The sequence below is a fragment of the Calidris pugnax genome, unplaced genomic scaffold, assembly GCF_001431845.1.
Source record: "Calidris pugnax isolate Ruff unplaced genomic scaffold, ASM143184v1 scaffold300, whole genome shotgun sequence".
In the NCBI taxonomy this organism is placed as follows: domain Eukaryota; kingdom Metazoa; phylum Chordata; class Aves; order Charadriiformes; family Scolopacidae; genus Calidris; species Calidris pugnax.
Window position 1 is genome coordinate 200,187 of NW_015091014.1, and position 19,201 is coordinate 219,387.

General features: G+C 52.3%; 1 protein-coding gene across 1 annotated transcript in view; it reads left to right on the forward strand.

The window, feature by feature from the left end:
• The first annotated feature begins 18,023 nt into the window (after positions 1 to 18,023).
• Positions 18,024 to 19,201, forward strand: part of KRT80 (keratin 80, type II) — a 17,601-nt gene continuing 16,423 nt past the window's right edge. The window contains exon 1 of the mRNA XM_014955702.1: positions 18,024 to 18,513. Coding sequence (XP_014811188.1) covers positions 18,184 to 18,513 — 330 coding nt within the window. The 5' untranslated portion in view covers positions 18,024 to 18,183. The remainder of the gene's footprint in view (positions 18,514 to 19,201) is intronic.

A 19,201-nucleotide genomic window follows, 5' to 3' on the forward strand; every position in this document is an offset into this window, starting at 1 on the left:
AATCGGAGCAGGAGAGGAGGGAAGGGCCAGGGAAGGGCCAGGACACACCTGGCGCCGTGTCCCCGCGTTCAGACACGGCTTTGTTCCCACCTCCCTCGGTCCCTGCCACATCTGCAGCCCCCAGGGGATGTGAAGGACTGAAGGACAAGCTCTGCTGGGCTCCCGCGGCAGAGGGGGACAACAGGATAGGTCCCAGCTCCATCTCCTCAGGGTTTCTCCCCTGCTTTCCTAAATGGATGCTGAAATGAGAAGAGGAGGAGATATATATTGATTTTTAACTGTTTGGGTACCTCCCCCGTGCAACAGCAGAAAGGAGATCTGAGCTTCAGCTAAGCCCATTTTCATAGAATCATAGAATGGTTTGGGTTGGAAGGGACCTTAAAGCCCCCCCAGTGTCACCCCCTGCCCTGGGCAGGGCCACCTCCCACCAGCCCAGGTTGCCCAAAGCCCCCTCCAACCTGCCCTTGAACCCCTCCAGGGATGGGGCAGCCACAGCTTCTCGGGGCAACCTGGGCCAGGCTCTCCCCACCCTCACACCAAACAAGTTCTTCCCCACATCTCACCTCAATCTCCCAATTTTTGGTTGAAAACCCTTCCCTCTCGTCCTATGGCTCCACTCCCCAAACACCATCCCTGGAGGGATCTAAAAGCCGGTGCTGAGGGCCATGGGGCAGTGGTGGGTTGGGCAGTGGTGGGTTGATGGATGGACTCGATGACCTTCAAGGTCCCCTCCAACCCAGGGAAGTGGTGGAATGGCCAGAGAATCACAGAACATTTTGGGTTGGAAGGGACCTTAAAGCTCATCTGGTTCCATCCCTTCTAGTGGCTGGGACATCTTCAGTGAGACCAGGTTGCCCAAAGACCCCTCCAACCTGCCCTTGAACCCCTCCAGGGATGGGGCAGCCACAGTTTCTCGGGGCAACCTGGGCCAGGCCCTCACCACCCTCACACCAAAGAAGTTCTTCCCCACATCTTAGCTCCATCTCCCCTCTTTCAGTGTCAAACTCTTCCCCCTCATCCTACGGCTCTCCTCCCTGATCAAGAGTCCCCCCCCCAACTTTCCTAAAGGCCCCCCAAGTTTAATGCCACCCAAAGCCAGTGTCAGCCCTGGACACACGCTGTGCTCTGCCAGCAGCACCCAGGGCAATGGGAGATGCCACAGGCAGCCCTGGACACCACGGTTTTGCCTCCTCTCTACTGTTACTGCTAAAATAAAGGTGGTTTAGGTGGGTCTCACCCTGCACAGGGGAATACCCAGCGGGTGAGCCCACCCTCAAAACGCAGCAGGAGAAGTTTCCACATCAATTTCTGGGTTCCCGTGCAGAAGAGAAAAAGTTCATTTTATGGGCATTCTGCATTTATAAACAACAGCCTCAAAGGGACAGATCTTTTTATTATAGGGTCATAAATTCCCTGAATGTGTCACCCTTTGGCTCTGCCCCTCATCAGGGCAGCAAGACAGCACCGGCTGCGTGTCCTGGGCCACAGCCCCTCCAAAACATGCACTTCCTTCTCTGCGGGAAGAACAAGAGTTGGCCAAAGAACCCGGCGACCACAAGGAAATTCTCCTTTCGAAGGAGGGTAAGGGAGAGATTGGAGCCAGGCAGAGACATACGAGGCGAGATTCCTCCCAGTTTGGCTTTCACCAGCAAAAAAAAATATTAAATAAATAACAATCTATTGAGTGTAAAGTAAATTTGCGCGTTGTGCACACCCAGCTGTACTTGGCCGTGGCTGATGTGGACAGCCCGGGGTTCACTTCGTCCACGCACAGCCTCCAGGTCCTTCCAAGATGGAAGAAAGAGAGAGGCTGCTCTCTTAAAACAGCTCCGGGGTGTCTTGGGAAGTCAGGGATTAAAGCTGAAAGCGGGATTTTAGCCTCAGTCACACAAAAATAACTCCCACCAAAGCAAGACCCGACCACTGAATTTTATCAGGTTTGTTGGTTTGTGTTTTTTGTTTTTTTTTTTTTTTTAAATCAGATTTTCCAGCTTCAACTCCTTTCTATCAGCGGACAGGGATTTTTATTTCTATTTTTTTTTTGCAGCCCAGCCAGGTAAAACTCAGGGGATAAACCACCATAAAGGCAACGCTGTTCCCTGCAGCCCCAGCAGAAACACCAGTTCAGCACTACAAGAGCTGAACTTCACCCTGCTCTGGGCTATCAGGGATCAGATCAATGAAAAGCCATTTTTCTAATCTTAATTGCTGCCGTGCAGCACCACTGATTTTAGGCAAGGATGAGTCTGTCTCCCATTCAAAGTCCAGCCTTTCCTTTCTGTGCCAGGATGGGAGAGACCCAGAAAAGCCTCCTCCACCTTCTCCCTATGGGGTCCCCAGCTCTCAGTCTCACCACTCCCCACTATGGACAACGAGTCCTTGCAGAGTGAATATTCCCCCTTGAAATAATCCAGTTTCAAGTCAGGTTAAGCCAGAGCAGGATCCGGTCACCCAGAGGTGTCCTAAGCAGAGTTTGCTGGTGTTGTTGGGATGCCATGGTAACCCCGCAGAGTTTCACAACCGCAGGGACGGGTAAATACCTCCAAGCCCCACGTGAACGTCCTGCGGGGCTTCAGAAGACTCCGTATCACTTGGGAAAGTGATATCTTTGACATCCCACTGCCGTGCTCGGCGTCACAGCCCTGTCGCTGCCCACCCAGGAGCAGCCCCAACGCTCACAAAGCCAGCAAAGGGTCTACAAATGATAAACCCCTCCGTAAAGCCTTGGGAAAAGGAACCGAGGTCTCAATTCCAGCCCAGAAAGTGGAAAAATAATTTAAAAAAATAACAGTCACAACACAGCGGAAGCTGGAAAAGGGTCACAAATGCTAAATCCCTCCACAAATCCTTGGGAAAAGGAACCGAGCTCTCGGTTCCAGCCCAGAAAGCAGGGAAAAAAATAAAATAATGGTCATGATGTAGTGGAAAACAAAGAAATTTCTGCAGATGAGCAAAATTGTGCACTAAGAACATGGAATTGTAGAATTGTCCAGGGTGGAAGGGACCTTTCAGATCATCAGTCTCCTGTTTCCACATCCTCCCTCGCTATCCCACAGAATCATCACAGAATCTTCTAGGTTGGAAGGGACCTTAAAGATCATCTTGTCCAACCCGTGTGCTCTCTCGTGTTCGGAATGCGATGTTTGGACTCGAAGCTTTCTGGAGCAGGGAGTGCCCCCAGGTTTTGTGTTTGCACAGCACGGTCCCGGTTGGAGAGCGCTGCTCCAAAGTGCTTCCCCACTGAGTCATGAATTCATTAGTGTCCTAATGACGAGCAGTGTTTTGGTGGTCTCATGACTGGGGTTTTGCAAAAGGAGGACGGGGCACTCAGGGGGTGCTCAGGATGACACCGTCAAGCTGTTTTGCTTGATAACACCACCCAAAAGCAACGTCAACACAAGCAGCACTCGCACCCACCCCTGCAGCTGAAGATGCTCCCCCTTTAAGGCTACAAAGATGCTGAGGGGCCTGGAGCATCTCTCTGATGAGGAAAAGCTGAGGGACTTGGGGCTTTTTGGTCTGGAGAAGAGACGGCTGAGGGGGGATCTCATCAAGGGTGGGTGTCAGGAGGATGGGGCCAGGCTTTTTCCAGTGGTGCCCAGTGACAGGACAAGAGGAAATGGGCACAAAGTTGAGTATAAGAAGTTCCATCTCAACATGAGGAGGAACTTCTTGACTTTGAGGGTGGCAGAGCCCTGGAAGAGGCTGCCCATGGAGGTGGTGGGGTCTCCTTCTCTGGAGACATTCAAACCCCCCTGGATGAATCCAACCTGCTCTGGGTGGGACCTGCTCTGGAAGGGAGGTTGGACTAGATGATCTCCAGAGGTTCCTTCCCACCCCATATCATTCTGGGATTCCGTGATTCAGGATCTAAGGAGTCTTATTAATAACAATTTCCAGCTCCTCAATAATTCCTGTGAAGACAGAGACCGGTCCAGAGGGAACCTCTTCTCTTCCTGCCCCGAATGCAGGCACCGAACACCAACACCTGATGCAGGAACGAGCCAGATGAGGATGAGGGGGTTATCTATGGAGAAGGTTTATGGGTTTGTTTAGTCCTACTTCCTGTGTCACCAGGGCTGTAAAGCTCAAGAGAATGACGCAGCTCTTCAGCCTTCTATCTCAACGACGGGAACGTGGCTCCTCCAGCAAGGCAAGGGCTGGCTGATCCGACAGATTCACTTGTTCCAAAGGTTGGCACCTCGGCACAGTTTGTTGCCTTGCAACAGGAACCCTCCCGCTATATCTCAGAGCCTTACCTCTAATTTGAAGTTGTTTAATTGGCGTCTTTAGTCTTCTGCCACTGCCCACTTCCGAAGCTCTTAAACAGCTCTCCTGAACCTGGTGTGATCCCTCTGTTAATGTTAAATTGCCAGCCTCTGAGTCTTCCGTTGGAGAAATTGAACGGGCTGAAATCCTCCCTTCTTTCCTAAACAAACAGCTTTGCTGAGGATTTGACATCACTCCTGTGGGCTCTTTCTGCTCCAGCGCCCTTGGCACACGCCTCCCTTTTGTTCCTGCTGCAAACTCCGTGCAGCTTCACTCAGGGAAACCGCAATTTGCTCCCCAGAATGTGGCTCCACAGCCTCCTTCAGTGCTCGAGGCCGGTGCGATGGGTCTCACCTAAATCACACTGTGATTTCCAGCTCCACCTCTCCTTTCTCCAACCAAGCAGAGCAGCCTTCAGCCAGGAGAAGAGAAGGCTCTGGGGAGACCTTAGAGCCCCTTCCAGTCCCTCAAGGGGCTCCAGGAAAGCTGGAGGGGGGTTCTTGATCAGGAAGGGGAGCCATAGGATGACGGGGAAGGGTTTTCAACCAAAAAATTGGGGAGATTTAGGTGGGATCTGGGGAAGAAGTTCTTTGGTGTGAGGGTGGTGAGAGCCTGGCCCAGGTTGGCCAGAGAAGCTGTGGCTGCCCCATCCCTGGAGGGGTTCAAGGGCATGTTGGATGGGGCTTGGAGCAACCTGGGCTGGTGGGAGGTGGCCCTGCCCAGGGCAGGGGGTGGCACTGGGTGGGCTTTAAGGTCCCTTCCAACCCAAACCATTCTATGATTCTATTAAAGGGGCATCACGGGACCAGCAGGAAGAGCTGGGGGCAGCTCGGGCTGACAGAGCCAGCTCCACATTAACAACAAGGCATCCACCAAGCTCCCATCCCTCCAGGAGCCACATCTCACCTTTCCTCCTCCCTCCTCCTGCGCTGCCAGGGAGCCCTGGGCTCAACTTCGCGCTGCCTGGTCACCCTGGAAAGCTGCCTTCTGCTGGAGGCATCATCCACTGCTGTGAAACACCTCCTCCAGCTCCCAGCTTGCCACGCTTGTTCTGTTTGCTGAAACCCCAAAAAGAACATCATCAGTCCAAACCCCCAGGTGTTTAGAAAACAGCACAAAACCACTCGCCAGCACCTCCCGTGCGGTGGAGCAATCCCTCCCCCCTCCTTAGACCACTTGGCATCATTTCCCCCCACCTGGGCCACGTAACAACCCAGCGTAAACTGGGAAAGAATGCCAAGGGCAATGGACCAGAACATTACGGCAACTCCTTGGTGCACCCAGTTCCTACGGCCCCTCTTGCTTGGAAACAAGTCGATAATCGATCACCCCCTGACAGTACCTGGATCCCGGCCCAAAGAGAGGGGAGAGTGGGGGGGTGATGCCAAAAATTCAAGATCTGGCAAGTTCTGGGTTTGGACAACTGGTGGAAAGTACCAGAATATCCCATTGTCTGAGTTGGGCCAGACTGGAAAAGCAGTTGATGAAAGTCAGTTATTTCGGACCCCATTAATAGCGACTGCAGAGAGACCCTTTGAGCTCTCCTGGATCACAGCAGGGCTGGGACCAGCATCTCCCCTGAGCTGGGACACTGGGGCTGACACCCAGAGGGTTAATGGGCCAGGGCGAGCCAACCTGCTCAATTATCGACCAAGGAATGCCCATGGACTGGGAGTATTTCCTCCAAACTCCAGAAGAGGGAAATTTTAATGACAGGCTATTCTTCTAACTCTTATAACTCTAAGCCATTCTCACCCCCTCCCTGTCTGTGCCCGTTTGATACAGACATTAGCTTTTAAGAATGTGGGTGTTCGTGAATTTTACTGGATCCAAGTATTTTCTCTCTCCTCCACTGCATATTTATATGTTTTTATGTTCACAGACATATCTATAGATTTATAAAAGGGGCACTGGAGTCGCCCGCTGCTCCGAGCAGTTCAAGGGTGGGGTGGCGGGGTGTATGTGACTCATGAAATGGGGCGTGTATATGTGTTTTGGTATTTATTACCAATATATTGATTTGGATACCTTAGAGTAAGTCAGTGTAAATCTTGGCCTTTTCCAACCTGTAGTTAAGCCGCTGTTTAATTATTTGGTTACACCCAGCCCAGGGAGGGGACCCTTCCCGGGCTCATCAGAGCTGCTCTCTGCGCCTGACACACGGTGGAGACATCCAAGCTATGGACTTTCCCCCTCCTCCAGCCTATTTTACACACACCTAAAGCTGGATGGCTTTTTTTTTTTCCCCCCTCTCCCCCAAAATTACAAGATCTTACGATTACAAGAAATCATGACGGATTAACTATAAATATAGTTGTAATTATGTATAATCATAATTACCCGGATAATTTTTACATGAAAGCGGAGAGTCCCTCCCACGGCTGAAGCCTTAAGGAAAAAACAAACAAACAAACAAATTAAAACATCACAATTCTCAGAGCCAATGAAATTGCCAGCCCTGGTAACGCCAGGCTCAGGTTTTTCTGAAAATGGGATGTCTCAGAAAAGAAGGGAAAATGCACGTTTTCTCCCCACAACAATCACTTTTGAGTGACTTTTGAGCGACTTTTGAGCCCTGGCTGCTGAAGCCCTTGGTCTGTCCAGGTTCCCAAGAGCAGATCCAATCTCAGCTCTGCAGATACTCCCACAGTACAAACGGGGTCCCACCAGAGCCCATCTATCTCGAGCCACTAAAACACCCCGGCCAGCCCCAAAATATAGGGCAATTATAAAGTCATACTTCTTCTGGCCATATTTTTCAAGCCAGCAGCAGTTTAACCCACCCCAAACTGGAACTTGCCCCCTGACCAGCACCTTTAACCACTGCTGATGGTCCCCTCTCCTCACTTCTTGGTTAAACCCATCCCTTCTCGCTACAGCCCGCGGCAACGAGATTGTACGTGGCGTGAGAAGATCCTCCTCCGCTCCCATTTTAATTAACTCAATTGCAAACTAACGTGCCCCATTCAGAGCAGAGGGAAAGCGTGAGGTCATTTCAGCCAAGGCAACGCCACCAGTTTATGGGAGCTGAAGTAAAACCAGTACAACAGTTTGCGGTGTTATTACAGTCTGAGGAAAAAGACGTGGGAGTCCTGGTGGCCACCAGGATGCCCAGGAGCCAGCAATGTGGTGGCCAAGAAGGCCAATGGCATCCTGGGGGGCATCAGGAAGAGTGTGAGCAGCAGGTGGAGGGAGATCATCCTGCCCCTCTGCTCTGCCCTGGGGAAGCCCCAGCTGGAGCACCGGGACCAGTTCTGGGATCCTCAGTTCCAGAAGGACAGGGAACTGCTGGAGAGGGGACAGCAAAGGGCTACAAAGATGATGATGGAGCATCTCTCTGATGAGGAAAGGCTGAGGGACTTGGGGCTTTTGGGGCTGGAGAAGAGAAGGCTGAGGGGGGATCTGATCAACGCCTAGAAATACTTCAAGGGTGGGGGTCAGGAGGATGGGGCCAGGCTTTTTCCAGTGGTGCCCAGGGACAGGACAAGAGGGAACAGGCACAAACTGGGACGTAAGAAGTTCCACCTAAACACGAGGAGGAACTTCTTGACTTTGAGGGTGGCAGAGCCCTGGAAGAGGCTGCCCAGGGAGGTGGTGGAGTCTCCATCTCTGGAGGCATTCAAACCCTCCCTGGACACGTTCCTGTGCAACCTGCTCTGGGTGGGACCTGCTTTGTCAGGGGGTTGGACTGGATTATCTCCAGAGGTCCCCTCCAAGCCCATAGCATTCTGTGATTCCGTGATACAGGAATTCGTGGGCCTGATCCATGCCTGGGCTAAAGGATAACTCTGCAAAGCGAGTGGAGCAAGGAAGGAGAGAAACGACCTCACACAGTCATCAAGGAGAAATGCTCTTGTCAGCTTTTCAACTCATCTGAGACAGCCTGGGCAGAGCCAATGGCACGGTTACACCAAGAAGTCGTCCTTCATCTCCACGTCCAGGAAGGATTAAAGTCTTACTTTCCCCCCAAACTAAGCATCCAACACGGCAGCCATCCTAATTCATCGTGTTTGTACAGCCCTTGGCGCAACGTAATTGGGGACAACGACTGGGTTTCTTAATACTTACCACAAACCAAATAACCACCCTCACCCTGGTGACGACACTGGCACAAAGCTGCTCCGCAGGCTCAGGCCCCAGTTACCAATTCCAAGATCTTTTGCAAAATCCAAGCTGTCCAAACAAATCTCTTGCCCAATAAATGCTCCTACGGAAGAAAAACAACAAAGAAAAACAGAGAACTGTATGGGGTGGTTTAGAGATAAACCATCCACGCGGGTGGGACATGGGTGGGAGAGGCAGGAGGAAAACCCGTGTCGCCTCCCTCCGCCCCCACGCACAGAGCAACACGTTGCCCAACACACAGCTGCGAAGAGCTGCTGGAATTTTCAGGCCATTGGAAGGAAAAAAAATCCATCAGATTCAGCATAAGCCATCCTCCTGCTGCAGAGGGTGGTTTGTACCCACCAGGGTTTCCAGAGACGGTTTCTCCAGGGATGTTTTCCACGTGCAACTGCAGGAATTCAATACACTCAACTTGTAAAATTGGGATTTTGTGGGATCTACCCAAAACTGTGACGACACCAACCATTCTGTGGAAGGCAGAGAAGCAGGAAAGCAAAGGCAGAGGGGCTGAACCAAAGGGGTGCAGGGCTTCCAGGCTGACCCAAAGGGGTGCGGGGCTTCCTCGCTGATGAGTCACTGCCAGAGGAAGAAAAGGGAAGGAAAAAAAACGCAAATGATTAATTTGTTACGAGGATTTTATTACGGCTGTAATCACCGGGCTGCGATGGTTATCTCTGCCTACAGAGGGGCCAATCCAGCTCTCTGGGAGACAAGGGGTTTTTCCTACAATTGCAAAGATGGGAAATAGAGAAACAAGGAGAATGGTGCTCCCAAGATCTGGGCTTCAGGACTTTCCACCCCTCCGGGTATTTTATCTCCAGATAAATCTCTGCATTTATATCTCAACCACCAAGACACAACTGCTCCAGAATCTGGCTTTTAAGCCAAATGGGACAGAGTTGGCAGCTTCCAAACAAAAGTCAAAAGGAAGGGGCAACTACCTCCTTTCCTCTGGGACTTCTGCTGGGATCTCTGGTCTTCTCCCAGCTGAGGACTTGGGATCAGGGTTCAGAGGAGGAACAAAGGGCAGGATTTCAGCTTTGGACCCGCCAGGGAGCCCAGCCCTGGGTGCTGATGGCAGCAGAGGGTGTGGTGGGGCTGTGTCAGGCACCATCATAATCAATACATTCAATGATGACAATAATAATTACAATTCTAATTATCTTCCACCTGCCCACATTGCCTATGACATAAATGACTCTTTCCAGGTTGGTGGGAGGGGAGGGAAGCTCGGGTCTGACCTTGTGCAGAGCTGGGGCTACCTGTGGTCCTGTGGCTGCTTGGAGAACCCCCCCCCAGCCCCAGCACCCACCCACCTCCTCCCAGCACCCACCAGCACCCCAAAGCCACCCCCAGCCATCGGCTCCACTCGTGGCAGATCTTCACGTTACATGAGGATGGGGTGGGAGGAGAGGGGCTTGGCAGGAAAAGGAGATGAAGAAAAATAGATCCAAGAAGGAGAGCAGCTCTCGGTGATGCTGAGGATGCTCCTCCCCACGCACCGTGGGCTGTGCAGCCCCTCGGAGCCAGGGAAGAGCTTTTACCCAGTATGAAAAAAAGGCAAAAGGGCCCTTTCAAGGCAGGACTGGGCTTCCAGAGTTCCTGAGTGCACCAGGCGTGAATCAGCTGCGCAGAATTTGACCCCAGGAGTTGAAAAAAAAAAAAAACACCAATCAGGATGAATCAGATCAGGCACCAGATTTAAGAGGGATTACAGACTCGCTGCCGGGCTTAGCGCCCGTGTGACACACGCAGACACACGTGGGGTTTGCGTGGGACACGTCAAACACATCCTCGGCGAGGCGGGAGGGAGGGAAGGGAGCGGACGATTCCTCCCGCTGCCCAGAGGCGCTGGCTCGGGCTCCCAACCCGTCGAGCCGCGCTACAGGGCACGGGCTTTGGTGCCAAAACCTCCCGCGCAGACACCTCGGGATGTGGAGGAGCAGCTCCCTCCCTCCTCCTCCTCCTCGAGGAGGCTCCGGCAGCTCCCCGGCCCCCGGGGGTAACCATATCTATTCTACATATATTTCTTGTCCTTGCATTTGTGTTATCGATTAAGACAATTGGCTTTAATCCAGCTTGACTTTTAACTTTGCAGGATAAACCGAGCAAGTACCTATCTAACAACATCAGTCAAATTATCGTTTGGCTCCCACAGCCCTAATCAAGTTCAGGTGTTAACTAAGCACGGGTTACTCTGCTCTTCAAAGCAATTCACTCTTTAGTTGCAGGGTTTTACTCCTGCACCGTGTTGGCTTAGAGCAGCATTCGCATTCAGAAACTATTTTTGCACCTCTAAAAACAAATCAGAGAATCACAGAACAGTCTGGGTTGGAGGGGACTTTAAAGTTCATCCAGTTGATGGTTGGGCTTGATGACCTTAAAGGTCCCCTCCAACCAGGGAAGTGGTGGAATTGTCAGAGAATCCCAGAACAGCTTGTGTTGGAAGGGACCTTAAACATCATCCAGTTCCACTTCTAGTGGCTGGGACATCTTCAAGGAGACCAGGTTGCCCAAAGCCCCCTCCAACCTTGGCCTTGAACCCCTCCAGGGATGGGGCAGCCACAGCTTCTTGGGGCAGCCTGGGCCAGGCTCTCACCACCCTCACACCAAAGAAGTTCTTCCCCACATCTCAGCTCCATCTCCCCTCTTTCAGATTAAACTCTTCCCCTTCATCCCATCGCTCCCCTCCCTGATGAAGAGTCCATCCCCTCCAGCTTTCCTGGAGCCCCTTGAGGGACTGGAAGAGGCTCTAAGGTCTCCCTGGAGCCTTCTCTTCTCCAGGATGAACCCCCCCAACTCTCTCAGCTCCCCCTACCAGCAGAGGGGCTCCAGCCCTCCCAGCATCTCCGGGGCCGCCTCTGGACTTACTCCACCAGGTTTCTACGTCCTTCTTGTGTTGAGGCACCCAAACCACCCACCCAGTAACTGCCCCTCCACAGCCCAGCATCGGGGCAGGAGCAGAGGGAGCCATGCCCTCCTCCTTCTGCCCCTGTCACCAAGGGCTTGGGTGGCAGAATTTGGGAAATTCCCGTGGCACAAGGTGAGAAGTGGGAGAGCAGGATCCAAATTCACGTTAAGTGGCCAGAAAGAGGAAAAAAAAGAATATAAACTCAGACCTTCTGCCCCATGATTTGTGCACGCGGTCCCTGGAAAGCGCAGAGACAAGGGGAGGGGGCACAGATAGAATGGTTCTCCAGCACAAGGAGCAAACTGGGGGGGGGGCAATTTGCTGCGGGATCCTCCAAAGACCTCTGGGTCTCTGACCCGCAGCAAATTGCCCCTCCCCTTCCCCCCCAGTTTGTCCTGACACAGCATCAAGCGGTGACACCATCCCCTTTCTCCCATTCCCACTGCCACCACAGCCTGGCTCCCAGTTTGGACCTGATGATAAACGTGGCGGCAGCCCAAATCCCCAAATCAGAAAGCAAAAATACACCCCGAAAAGGTCTAACCTCCCGTGCCACCCCTTCAATTTCCAAGCTCGCTCCCGTTATGCTGATTTTTTTTGGAGAGAAGCCGCTGCAGCCTGGGACTGCTCCATCAGCCACCACCAGTCCCCACTTTGGGGCAAAACAATCTGTTTCTGCAATTCCCAATGCAAACGTCCACTTTCTATCACTTTGATGTCTTAGGTGGGCTTTTTTTCCTCCCCAAAACAAAGAGATCCCAGCGTATTTTAGCCTCAAAACCTACACGTTGCAAAACAGGGAGATGGCCTCATAAATATCCCTGCAAGCTCATTAAGAGCTAAAGGCTCACAAGTCCCCACTGAAACACAATACAGCGTTATTTATGCTGCCAACCCTGGGAGAATGACACACAATGCAGAAACAAAATGCCTAATTAAAAGTGACACAAGAGCACAAGAGCCAGATTGTAATCGGAGCGGTGGATACTGGGTGCCATCGGAAAGGAATGAAGTCATTTGCTCAAGTTGGGGATTGAGAAACAAACACCAAAGCAGTAAATCCTCCCGTCGGGGCCTCTGATTTATGCTCTTTTTATAAGCGGGGACGTTGGGAAAGAAGGAGCCGTTTTGCCAAAGTAACAGGATGGGGAATTAAAAAGGGAACTGGCAACCTCCAGGCTCAAAGGAAGGGGCTCAAAGAGTGGCTGCCACGAGGACAAGGAGGGGACGAGAACACGCGGAGATTTGGTGACCTGGGGGCAGCCTCCAGCCAAGAAAATAAAGCAGCGGTTTCTAAGATGACGCCAAAATCCCTTTATTTGGGAGATGATACCCTGGGGCTGGGAGGGAGGGGGATCCAACGGCTGCTTCCCAGCCCCAGGCAGGGATGGTGTCACCTCTTCGCACAGTGGGAAGAGCCTGCAGGTCCCCAGCAGAAACCAGTGATGTCACCGCCACTTCAGTAGTCCTACCTGGTTTATTATTAATATTTTATTTTTTTTTCCAATACCTGAAATTTCCTGGAAACTACGTGAGCCGAAGCGCAGCCGCTGGGTTGGAAACCTTCCCAAGCATGAGGCAGATGTGGGCACGTCCCGTCCTGCCTCCCAAACCCTCCTGTAAATTCCTTGCCAGTGACGTCCGTTTTTGGGGGAAGTGATTTAGACGCCAGAGTTTTATCTGCTCGCTGGTTCCCCCAGAAATCAAGGAGGAGGAAGAAGGGAAAGGGGCTGGGAGGAGGAAGGAGATGAGGATGGGGATGAGGATGGCTCTTGGCAGGCACACCATGGAATGAAAGGAGGAGCTGGGAATGGAAACGTGATGGAAGGAGGAATAAGAGAAGGAAAAAGCAGGGATGGAGCAGAGCTTGGGAAGGCCCCAGGGCTGCCTCCAACCATCCCTCAAACCAGGCTCCACGAAGCCCCACAGTCTGGGGTGACATTCTCCTGTCCCAGCCACCCTGCCCCGATCCCAGCATGGACAGGGTGGCTCCGGCGCTGCCCTCAGTCCCCATCCCCCAGTGCCGGGAAGGGTCAGGCGAGGAGAGCGATGGCAAAACCACACTCATCCCCAAATTAGCATGAAGCCCTGTGGTCACTGGCGTGGCCCTGGCTGTCCCAGCACTGCTCCGGGCACGTCTCCAGCCCAGCCCTACACCTTCCCTTCTCCAGCGGGGAGGACCGCAGAGAAGGAGCTGAACCAAGGGGTCTCTGCAATCACAGCCCCTCACCACAACCCCACCTCTGGGCAGTCCAGGACCCCCATTAACCAACCTACCCCCGCCAGCCCATGCCCCACAGCGGGCAACCGCCTCCCCTGGGGCAGGGTGAGGGCCAGCAGCCAAATTGAACAAAAGCAAAACAAACATTGAACAAAATAGGCCTTTCCTCTTGGTATTTTTTTAAACCTGAGGTGAACCCAGTGAATTGAACCCGGTTGTCTGGAAGCAGGAACCTGCAGCAGCTCTGCCTTGTCCTCCCGGTGGCCACAACATCAGACATTCCCCAGCCATGTGTCACTTGGCTGCACACAGGGTCACCCCCTGGCCACTCCTTGGGTACCTGATGAGGCTCCACCAAGCCCCACTGACCCCCTCATTGCCCCCACGGCTCCCTCCATCCCTCACCCTCTCTCTGTCTTGCTTAACCTTAGTCCTTCAGACTCCTCAGGGCAAATGCTGATTCTTTGTTTATGTTTCATACATCATCTGTACTTAATAAACAGCAATTACTTATGGAACCTTGATAAATAAATTATTCTCCTATGTGTATACATATTGAGCCAATAAACCCTGAAAGGCGATTTTCCAGATGGTCGGGATGAATCTCCACGTATCAAGGTAAGGGTGACAAGACTCTCCAGGTTTGTCTGCAAAGGTTTAAGCACCCCCGAGCCACCCCGTGAGGGTTAAAGCCCTCCCCAAACCTCAACTTCCCCAACAACCACACCACAAACTTGGAGCAATAAATTGGATCGCTCCAGACATATCCAGAATGGGAGATCCCAGGATCACTCAGCACCTTTGGATGGATCCAAATGGATGAGGAGACAAGGTGGACCAGGCTGAAAAGACACGGGCAGCAGCACCATGGGACACAGGAGTTTAACTGGGGGGGACACCGGACCCTTTACCACATCCTCCAGAGCCTCCTCCACCCTGTCACCACCTTCCTCTCGTCCCCATCCTTTTTTGGCTTGTTTTGCTGCATGGCCAAGAAGGCTGGCGCCAAATCTTAAAGCCTGATTTTGGAGACCAGCCCATTCCCAATTGAACCAAATACCTGGCCGAGGAGGAGCATCGAGAGCACGGGCAGGAAAGGGAAGAAACACCCTGACTCAGCGCTGCCTCTCCCACAGGGCAGGGAAGAGAACGAGGGAGAGAAACATGCAGCCAGGCTTCTTCATCCCTCCCTTCTCCAGCCTTGAAACGACCGTGGGGAAGATGGGATGGGGGGGACACACAGGTTTCTGCATGGAAAAATGCCCCATGGTACCAAAGAGCAGCATCATTTCAGCTCAGGCCGTTGGGCATCGCCGGGGAGCAATATCCCAGCCAGACTGAAACACAGGTGTCCTGGGTCGAGCAACATGGGACTAATTTCCCCTCTAATGCTGGGGAAAACTGCACTTTTAGAAGGCTACAGTGTCTGAATTGGGGAAAATACTTACTTTCTCACCAGCTCTGGGGTGCGGGATTCAAGGACTCAGGGTTTTCGAGGTGTGGGGATGAGGGGGACCGAGACCCAGGAACTTGCCCCAAATCCAACAGGGTTATTTCATACCATAAAAGGCACATTCCATAGAAATTAGGAAGTTTGCTGAGGAGTTCTCTCCCTCTCTCTCTTGGTGGCTGCCACCCTGAGAACTCCTTGCCCCGGTGCCAGAGCCCCGAGCCCTTCCCTTCCCCCCGAAGCCCCAGCGCTTGCAGGGTCCCACATTGGCTGTCCCTGCTGGGGGGGACCAGCCTCCTCATCATGGAATGGGCTAGGGAAAATCCTAATCCTTGTATATTTTATATTAGTATCAGGGTTAATCCTTTTTTTTTTGGTATTATTATTATTTAGTCTTTTCCTATTAAATCTATTTATATTTCAACCCGTGGGTTTCCTTGCTTTCCCCAATTCCCCTTTCCAGGTGGGGAGAGGTCATGGGGTAATGAAATAACCTGTAATCATTTATTGTCATTTAGACAGTTTTCTCAAGCCATAACAGTGGGTCCCCCCAGGACCCAGCCCCATGAGCAGCAGCATCTCCCCTCGAAGGGGGTGAGCCTGGACCCCCACCTCACCCCTCTGTCAAGAAGGTGGGACCAGAGGAGCTTCAGCCTTGGCAGCCAGAAAGAAGAGGTGAGAAAGCAGCAGGTTCATCCCCTCCCTGCAGGATCTCCCCACACCTCCCCACATCCCCTGCCAGCAGAGGTGACCGCTCGCAAACGCTTTCCTTAGAGGGTTATGGCAAATTATACCCATCCCTCTGGAAGGAGGCAGGACTTTGAAAAGCTTCTCTCAGCTTGGAGCAGAGCAGCCCCGATGCTCCCACTGGAAAAGAACCTTCCACCCTGTCTTTCCCAGGCATTAAAAGCAGTTTTAATCCTCAACCATAGTCCTTCTGCGGCAGAAGGATTCGGTTCCCCCTTCACAGAGAAGGTGTGGGATGTAGTACATGATACGATACACAAGCCAGCACTCAAAAGGCCCCAATCAACATATTACAATTAGACCTGATCACCAGGAGAGGATTTTTTTATGCCATTGCGCATGGGGAGACACCATTCCAGCCAAAGGGACATCCTCCCGGGCTGGATCCAGCATCAGAAATTTGATTTCAAAGAAAAAAAAAAAAAAAAAAAAAAAAAAAAAAAAAAATTTTAAGGTAACCAGGTCCCATTATGCCATATCTGGAGGTAGTTTTCATGCTTTTAAAAAAAAAAAAAAAAAGAAAAAAAAAAAAAAAAGAGGTGAATGAATTGATCCTTAGAGGAGAAAGGAGCAGGGATTGATGCTCCCGCAGATGCGGTTGCCACGCGATGCCCAGCAGAGCTTTCTCTGCAGCGCCGATTCCCGGGATCTTGCAAAACGTCATGGTGCAATATCCCCGTGCTCCCGGCCGCTATTAAACCCAACCAGCCTCATTTCCCCTCTGGCTCCTTCCTTCGGAGGGATCGTTCCCCAGGAGCCGTCACAACTGCCCTCAGTACCCGCTGGAGCAAAAAACCTGCCAGGTGACCTCGTGCCCTGATGCTAATCAAGCCCCGTGATGCACCTCCAACCGCGAAGCCACAACCGAGCAGCCCACGATGAGACAGATAATCTCACCTCGCCTCGCAAGAGCCACCAGCTTTCTCATCCCCCAGCCATAAATTTGGGGTTTTAAGCCTTAAAATGAAGCGGGTGAGGATTCAACCAAAAAGACCCCACAAGGATCTGCTGAGCGAGGGACTTTGTATTCAAAATGGACCACCAGGGGAAGTGTTTTCCCTGGAAAGGGTGTTTTGGTAGGATGGGCTTGACGTGAAAGGACACCGTTCTTGGCAAAATATCAAAAGAAAAGGTCAACCCTACTGGAAGGGGTCATCTTTCCCTAAACCAGACACTACTACGTCATCAGACGTGTTTCTTGGGGAAGCTGGGACAAATCCCAGCTTTCCTTCACTTCACTGGGCAGGGAAATTCCCAGCTCGTTTTCCAACACAGGACAGAACCAGAGGTAAAACAGCAGCTTTCCCCCCCAAAAATGGAAATTCTTTGGCCAGAGAAGACCATCCTCTTTCCCAAGAACAGACAGAGAGAGGCAGAAATGGGTGCTCCTGATCTTTCACGTGAGAAACAGAGTTAAAGCAGGAAAATGCTTTCAAGAAAGCCATGTCCACCACTGGTTTAGACCCAGGTCCAAACAGGTATTTAAGGGCGTGCCACCTTACAGCCTGCAATTCATTAAAAGACGGTTCTTTTTGGTGTCTCCAGCTTTTAAAAGGGTTTTCAGGGACCAGTGGTCAAAGATAGACTTGGGCACTCCTGAGATCCCACCTGGTGTCCAGAGGTTCTGAAGGTCTCCCTCGTCACCCGAGCAGACGAGTGACCAACCTCAGGACCCCACTCAGGTCCCCACACGCAGGGGGGCTCCAAACCAGAGCGATTGTCCCCAAAACACTCTGAGCACCAGAAGCTTCCGTGATGTGCCCTGTGTGGTCAAAGGAAGCCCATGAGCACCTCTGATCACCACGAGCTTGAGATGCGGCTCCAAATTCTCACTCTTGGTCGATTCACTCTTTCTTTAGGATTTTAAACATGAAAAAAAATATTTAAAAAAAAAAAGTCACGATTCCTTCCTGCAGATTTTGGCTGGAAAGGAGCCAGGGGTTGAACCCAGGCTCCACGAGCCAACCACCAGCCGTGCCCAGAGCCCTCCTCCCCGAGCCCAGCACCTTTGATTCCTTTCTTCACCATTTAAGGATGAGGAAAGCAGCTGCTCGGGGCCCAGCGAATTACCTGCCAGTGATTTGTTTTTGCTGCGGGTGCCTATGCCCTCACCACACAAACAAGCTCCTGGGAAAGAAAAAAAAAAAAAAGGAGGGTACAGAGAGAGGAGGGAAAAAAAAAATTAAAAAAATAAAAAGCCAACAGGTTGATCTGGATTACATCAACGGTTACACCCTCCGCCGTTTAATGAACATAGGAGAACAGGTGCTTGTAATTCATTAGCCAACCCACGAGCCGAGGAGACAGGAATTAAGCCGACCAAACTCCTCAGCGTGCCACTACTCTCCTTCCCTTTGAGGCAGCAGCAAGAAAACTTCATCTCTTTCTTCTTTTTTTTTTTTTTTTTTCCCCCTTTCCCTTCCCTTCCCCTCCCTCGAGCTGCGGAGCCACAAGCCGGGCATGACTAACCCCTGCAAAGCCTTCCCCAGTGGCTCCCTCTCCTCCTGGGAGGTGTCAGGGAAGATGAGCAGAGGCAAAGCAGCCGGCACCTCATCCCCGGACCTTCTGGGCCACCGCAGTCCCAGCGAGGTGGCCAGCAATGGCTACAGCTCGCTCAGCCTCCACGGGGACGGGGGATACCGCTGCTCCTCTTACCCTTCCTTGGCCATCGACGGGAGACTCCTGGCCCCCATACACCTCGATATTGACCCCGAATTCCAAGCTGTGCGGCAGCAGGAGAAGGAGGACATCAAGCTGCTCAACAACCAGTTCGTCACCCTCATCGAGAAGGTAAGGCAGGAGGGGGCTGCTGGAGGACCACATGGGGACAAGGATGGTGGTGGGGAAGCAGGCACTAACCAGCCTCTCAGGACACTTATCAAGGCCTTCAGTTAACCATTGCCAGGCTCGCGATATTAGCCTAATTACCCAATTAATTATTCCTGCAGTCCTATCTGTTTTGACAAGGGCTAGCATCATCTCCAGGTGAAGCTGGGCCTCATCCGCAGTCAGCAGCACGGGGCAGCCCCCGCATCCCCTCTGCTGCCCCTCTCACCCCATGGTGACATGGACCGGGGGGGACACCTGGCTCTGCCCTCGGGGACCCTTGTCCTGCTTGAGCAGCGATGGATGGCAGGGCCATGGGGACACGGCGTTGGGAAGAGCAGGCCTGGGCATCCCGAGCAGACAAACAGCCACGGGAGGTGACGCCGATTCAAGTGGCAGCTCAAATTCTTCTCCAGTTGCTAAAAAGAGCTGGAAATTCACACACACACACACACACCCAGCAATGTGTTGGGCAAGGGAGACCCCTCACCCACCGCCCTCCTCCACCGTTTCCATTGCGAGGGGTTGCGCTCTCCGCCAAGAAAGTGTCGCTTTCATCTCTCGAGAGCCATGAGAAGGCAGAAGGGTTGTGTCTTTTTTTTTTTTTTTTTTTTTAAGGAAAAACAAACAACCCACCCGGGGCAGGTTTCGG